At 29.3% G+C, this 7199-nt stretch overlaps 1 protein-coding gene across 1 annotated transcript in view; it reads left to right on the top strand.

The window, feature by feature from the left end:
- Window positions 1-200: 200 nt before the first annotated feature.
- The window catches only part of LOC106462004 (vesicle-associated membrane protein-associated protein A-like), a 14711-nt gene continuing 7712 nt past the window's right edge, over window positions 201-7199 (top strand). Inside the window, exons 1-3 of the mRNA XM_013921872.2 lie at window positions 201-544; window positions 2361-2513; window positions 6401-6504. Of these exons, the coding sequence (XP_013777326.1) occupies window positions 484-544; window positions 2361-2513; window positions 6401-6504 (318 nt within the window). The 5' untranslated portion in view covers window positions 201-483. The remainder of the gene's footprint in view (window positions 545-2360; window positions 2514-6400; window positions 6505-7199) is intronic.

Below are 7199 nucleotides of genomic sequence, written 5' to 3'. Positions count from 1 at the left end.
GCAACGTTAAGTGTGCCCTATGTGACTTCATTTTAGTGTCTACTGACTGGTTGACAGACAACGCACTAATGGATAGTGGTGCGAATGATTATAACAGGTGACCCCTCCTTCGGCCCTCTTTCGGAGAAACCAGCTTTCAGTGACCATTAACATTCCGTTGTTTTGATACATGGATCTTGTAATAGTGCTTATTTATATAGCTATAGGGTGTAAAAAAAATAGAACCTTGTCTTGAGTTTATGGTTGATTTTTCATCATGAAAAAAATAGTAAAACCTCTGTTTATAATAAACTGTCTGGTCTCTACAAGCAAGTGAGCATGCGCAATAATGATATAGCCTAATCTTCAAGGGTAGGAAGAAGGAAAATTTTTCCTCGTCATCGGGATTGCCGAACTTGTAAATTCTTTATCTTAGTGTTCTCTGGTTATTAAAAAGAATTAAATATTTATTCCTGAAGCGAGATATAAGCGTTCTTATACATAATGTCTAAATTATTAGAACAAGTTTTGCAACTGGATCCGGATACAGAGTTGCATTTTAAAGGTAAGCCTAAGCTAGGGTTAACCGTTAACGGATGTTTATTCTTGTTGGACATGATACTAATAGTTTATTATTTATAGTACATTAACTTTTGAGCTTAATGTATTTAATAAAGTTACTTTGTGCTTCATTTATACTATCTATTAAACAACTTACTGTGATTTTTTTATTTATCAATAATAGATTAACGTAAATTCAAGTCCCAATTCAATCTAAGTGCTTAGTTTCTCAGTTCTGTCAAAAAATAATAATTCAAATTCAAATTAAACCACTGGGAATGTGACAGAGATTCTGAAAGCTTTATATATATATATATATATATATATATAATATTGTTGTTAATAATATATATGAGCTTTTAAGATTTATTGAAGACTTGAGCGTTCTTGAATTGGATTCAAAGAACCCAAGCCAACATTATATTTTATTGCAATGCAGTTCATGATGTCTAACACATTAAGTTGATTATAATTTACACTGTGAATTATAGTCCCGAGAAGTTAGGTTTTATCCTGCAGAATGCCTTAATCTATTATGAAAATTAAGTGTGAATATGAAAAATGTTAAACAACAGTGAATTATTACAAAGCATAATGATATTTACATGATAAAATGTACAAAATCCCTGAGACTTAATCAGTAATCAAACTTTGTTGAACTAGATTTGTCCTAGTTTAGCCTTTTAGTTTTACTATTTAAGGTAGATGACCAAATATTATGCTAGAATCACTTTAAAGTTATTTGTTTTGATCTTCTATAACCCAAGTGCTTTCAAAAGGTGGTCCTTTCTAAAGGGGCAAATTGTTTGCCCCTGAAAAAGAAAGGCCCACCTTTCGAAAGCGCTCAGGTTATAGGTTTTTTATTCATTTCTATCAAGACTTCTTGAACCTATGTGAACAATTTTGTGGCTTTTGTCATTGAACCAGTTGGCAAAAGTCATTGCATACTACTATATATTTTTAGAGTAACTTTTGTGTTAATTCAAATGTCTTATTGAATTAAAAATGATTAAAAGGAAGTTTGAGTTAATATTACAATTTTTAACAAGATGTAAGAGTTAAAATTGACAAAAAACGTTAATGCATAATGTTCATAGTAATTGACATAAATGGATTTGTGGTTAAGAAAATGTTTTATTATTATTAATATATTTTATTTTTAGTTACCATAATACAAAAAAATTAACAAAGACATAAACATAGTAGCTAGATACCTGGCAACTGGGAACAATCTTTCAAATACCAAATAACCGAAAATTTTAACACTGATGAGCTACAACAATAATTTGAACCTATTTCTAGAAGGAAAGTGTTTCAAAATGAGAAATTCACAGTTGAGTGGATAGTAACGTTGATATGCTTTATATTTAAGTAATGTTTGTTAGTGCTTAAAAAAATTGATTTAGAAGATGTAATTGTTTTTAAAGGTTAGTGCCAAGGATGGATAAGTTTGTCATTGAAATATTTTTGAAATGTGTTTTGATTAAACAAGTAGACGTGATGTTTAGTGAAGAATCTACAAAACTGAATAATTAATTTTATTTTAATTGTCTTTTTGTAGGTAACTCATACATGATAATGATTATATTATGGGTTGAAATGTTGTAAATATTAAAATAAGATCTTGCCTACTGTAAAAGTTACTTTTATTTTACTTTGAATTAATTAGATATGATGATTGTTGCTTAATGAGTGAGATAGTGCTTTGAATGTGTTCAGTTTGTGCTAGGAAGTCCATAATTTGAAAATTGTGATATGTTTCTGATTTATTCAACTTGGCTTGTGATATTTAATTATAGGTAATTTTTTTCTTTTCATAGGGCCCTTCACAGATGTTGTTACTTCTTACCTAAGTTTGTACAACCCATCAGAACGACGGGTGTGCTTCAAAGTAAAAACAACAGCCCCAAAGAGATATTGTGTGCGACCAAATAGTGGATTTATAGAACCAAAAGAAACTGTGCGTGTGGCAGGTGAATATGCAGTACTATTTTTTGATGAAATCCATATCAGTGTATATTGTAAAGTGAAGTTGATGGCACAACAGAAAATATTTAGGCCTTAAACAGTTAAAATGAGTGATGGTTAAATTATACATATTGAAGTGACCATTTTTATACATCTTTTTTGTCTAGTATGTTTTTAAGAATGAACTATAATTATAGCCATCTCAATTCTTAGCAAAATGATGTACTGTAAATTAAATGGCTTTAGTTTCACACTGTTTGCTTAATTTAAATTGTCTTTTATACAAATGTTAATAAAAACCAAGAGGATATATACACAAAATCAAATTTTTTAAACTGCATTTAACTTTTTCGTCTTTCAATTTAATATGTTAATTGTTTTTATTCTAGTACCAATAGCATTGTGTAGGATAAAAATGTTGTTTGCCATACCATTTTGAAATTAAAAATCTTGCTGAAGTTTGGAAATATATCCTTAGAAAGAAATTTGGAAAATCTGAGTTTTTTTTGTTTTTTTTTCCATTGGAAATTGGTACCTTATTTTAGGTATGTTACTAGATTAAGTTTAATATGTGGTAGTTGTTTGTAGATAGATTAATTATATAAAGGTGGATATATTACAGGGCTTGACATTAATGTTAGCTCGATAGTCTAGGACAACTAAGAGATGCATTCAGCCTAGTTGCTGATGTGATGCCAGTTTGATTAGGCTAGTGGCCTAATATTGATTTTTTTGACATTCTGAAAAATTTGATTTCTTGCAAAACTGTGATTTTAATTTGTCAAACTCAGCATGTTAAAATAGTTTATTTTTGAAAGCAGGAAAGGACTTTATTTAACAGCTAATCAGAAAGTTTTTCTTTCTCTGAGGATCAACATCAGTACACTTCTCAGTTTACTGTTTTGAAGATTCTACATTCACATGTATTTTGTACTTACAGTATTTGATCTCTTTAATTAGCTATTAAATAGTTTTACTGAATGTGCAGGAGCTTGGTCCATTCAGGCCGACTCTATTGGTGAAGGAATATTCACTCTAACTATGAATTTATTCTGTGTATATATATACATGAAATATGGCATGTTCTTAGTAAAATGTACAAGTTTGTTGTACAAAAAACATCACATGAGTTTCAAGGGTATTTGTACTCAAGATACATCTTTGAATTGGCAATATCAGTCTGACTCGGACTAACAAGACAAAGTGCAAGGTGATCTGCATGTTAAGAATAAAAAATATTTTTGCACATTTTGCATATTGTGTTTGCATAACTTTTAGAACCTCTGAAATACTTATCTACAGTGTTTTAAATATCTCTGTATATTGTATCTCGTATTTACCCTCCTCTACTGTGAACTTTCATTAACCCTTTGACTACGACCAACTTACAAAAATAGGTATGCAACTCTCATGAAAGTTCTCTACAAAAATGAAACTAGTAAATGAAATTCTTTTAAATTTGAGATTAAAAGTCCTATAAGTATGTAGTTTTTGAAAAATAAGATATTCAGTTTTGATTTTTTTCTAAAGCAATGTTTTTCTCATGCTTTGTTTTTCTTTTGTTCATATTTCCTATCCAATATGCAAAGTAACTTTCATTTTAAGATTAAAAATACTTTTATGCATCAGAAAATTTTCAAATTTCACATGCAAAATCGTTATAATGTCCAGATTGTTATCAAATGTTTCTTAAGAAAAAACTTTATATTTTATCAGTTATTTTCACTAACGAATATTTGTACAGGTTTGGTTGATTTGACTGAACTTGTAACTACCATAAAAAAAAAGAAATAAATATAAAGTATGCCTTTTTCATTCTAGAATGGCTACAAATTATAACATGAAAACATAAATGTTTAGACTAAATAGCTTAAATCTCATAACATAATACATTTATGAACACTTAACACTTGCATTGCTCCATCACGCTAGCACAATGAGGTACATAAAGTGGTGACTTAACACTTGCATTGCTCCATCACGCTAGCACAATGAGGTACATGAAGTGGTGACTTAACACTTGCATTGATCCATCACGCTAGCACAATGAGGTACATGAAGTGGTGACTTAACACTTGCATTGATCCATCACGCTAGCACAATGAGGTACATGAAGTGGTGACTTAACACACTTGCATTGCTTCTCACAACTTCTTTTTTTTCATCCATATTTGCTTAATTCATATGCAGTCTGTGAAGATTCTGGTAGTGTAAGCCACATTGACTAGTATGACCATCTCCAACTTCACTCTATTGGATTTGGCAAGTCAGGATGTAAAATTTCCCCCTATACAATAGATGCATTGAACCAATGGATCATTTTTAGGTTGGTAATCTTTCCATTGATCATCCTTGTTTTGTAAAAAAAAAAAAGTTCCATTTGAGTTATGTTCACATCTGTGCATTCACTTGTCCTATCTTACATGACAACAATAAACTTTTCTAGCTCATGAATACACTTATTTGACACGTTATCAGGAGCCTCTGACACTTCTTCAAATGTTCCAGTCACTTAAATACAATAAATGCCATTTCTCATAAAATTGTTCTCTTTGTATCAAACAAGAAAATGATACATCAAAAAAAAATGAAAAGGGGTAAATTACTCTCTATATTGATGAACTGAGGGTGTTTACAATTGCATTAATAGACAGAAATTTCCTGTTCAGATTATATCCAAAGTACATCAAGATTTATTTTATTGACAGTAGTCTGCCAAAACAACACTTGTGTTGACTTTATATCTTTACTCTTGCTTAAATGTATCTGAGGCTTGAACAGTCAACCTGGTGTATAGAAAAGATCCTTCTTGTTGTCATCTTCAAGAAGATACTCCATTTGATAAATGCATCATTTAGTCCAGTCTGTGGCTGGTGTAGGCATGGACCCGGAACTACATGAATCTGAGATACCAACTGATTTTACATATTTTGCCATTTTATTGACTTAAGTCAGTAAAATACAATGAATTTCATTTAAAAAAAATTAACCTTGTATTGGAAGTTCACTATGAACCCACTCTTGAAGTGAAAAATTAACAATGCTTTGAAACAGATTATAACACTCTGCATTTGATGTCATGGACCTTGAACTTTATCATTTAATTGTAAATTTTTGTGATTAAAATTGTGCTGTACCTTACAAGTGCATAGTCAGTGTAGACCAATTAAACCATTGTAGTAAAAACACACTGTGAATATTATTGTTAGTGCATCAAGATGTACGAAACAATTTTGAAAAATTCATAATTAAATAAACGACACTTTAAAAAATCATCGAGGGTGAAACTGGTGCAAACACAACAACAATTGTTCTTAAATAAGTCAAACTATAGTTTTAACTTCTTTAATACATGCAGAATTTGTACACCTCCATATCTTGAATTGTATAGTCTGCCAAATACAACATTTGTGCAAAATATGATGCTTTTATTGTAAAATCTGCAATTCTGATAAAATAGTGAACTATGCTTTTCTACTACTATTAAATATAATGTTAGTTTTTCTGGTGTTTATCTCTTATTTCATAATTTATATCTACTACTTTGCCATAATTTATTTCCTATTGTGCATTTGACATTTTATTATAATAAACCCTGTTATTAAGTAAAGACTTAAGATACGAAAAAAAAACAATGACAGAAAATACTGTGTTGCATGCTTGTAAAATTTGTAATATATATTTAAATTATAAAGAATATTTTCTCTCATATTTTAATTGATACCCATCTTTTATCAAAATGGCATTTATGTTTTAATAACCTTAAAGTTATTGTCACTAATACTTTTTCTTAACATTCAGGAGAATAGCAAATAGGTAAAATTTTGGTTTTACATATAAGTGTTTTCATGAAAATTATCAATATAATTTATACAATTATAATTATTTATAGTTATGCTTCAGCCATTTGATTATGATCCACTTGAGAAAAATAAGCACAAGTTCATGGTCCAGACAATGTTTGCTCCAAATGGAGATGTCAGCCTTGAAACTTTGGTATGTTGTGTTATTAGTTGCTTAGCTTCAAATTCTTTGAAATATTTGCTTATATCAATAAATATGGTAAAGACGAACTAGCTAATTTTGCTAATTACCTTAATAACATTGATAATTCTATAAGATTTAATAATGAAGTTGAGATAAATGGTTTTTACCTTTTTTGGATGTTTTAGTGAGTAAAAATAAGGATAAATTGGAAACTACCATTTATCGTAAACCTCTCTCTGTAATCGTTCTGCCACATCAACAATCTTGTCACATTACTTCTCAAAAAACCTGTGTATTTTACTCTTATGTGGATAGGATATTAAAATTATGTTATAAACAGGATGATATCAATAATGAGTTATTATTAATTAAGCTCATAGTAGTAGAAAGAGGTTTTAATCCAGATGTTGTTGACAGAGCTGTCATAAAACTAAAAACAGGGATACAAATATTAAGTTAAAACCATTTGCTCAAAAAAGTAAGAAAGAATGTTTAGTACTATCATATATACCTGGTATATCTTGTCAAATAATGAAAAAATTAAAAAACAAATAAATATTTTTCCAATATATATACAAGCTGATAAACAAATTCAGTGAAATTCTTAATACAACTAAAGATAAAATTGATTTAATGGAAAAATGTGGCATACATGAAATATTATGTGAATGTAAAAACGTTTATATAAGACAAACTAGAAGAAA

The sequence above is a fragment of the Limulus polyphemus genome, unplaced genomic scaffold (assembly GCF_000517525.1).
Source record: "Limulus polyphemus unplaced genomic scaffold, Limulus_polyphemus-2.1.2 Scaffold1073, whole genome shotgun sequence".
In the NCBI taxonomy this organism is placed as follows: Eukaryota; Metazoa; Arthropoda; class Merostomata; order Xiphosura; family Limulidae; genus Limulus; species Limulus polyphemus.
Note: the sequence above shows the minus strand (reverse complement) of the source record. Positions and strands in the feature narration are given on the sequence as shown.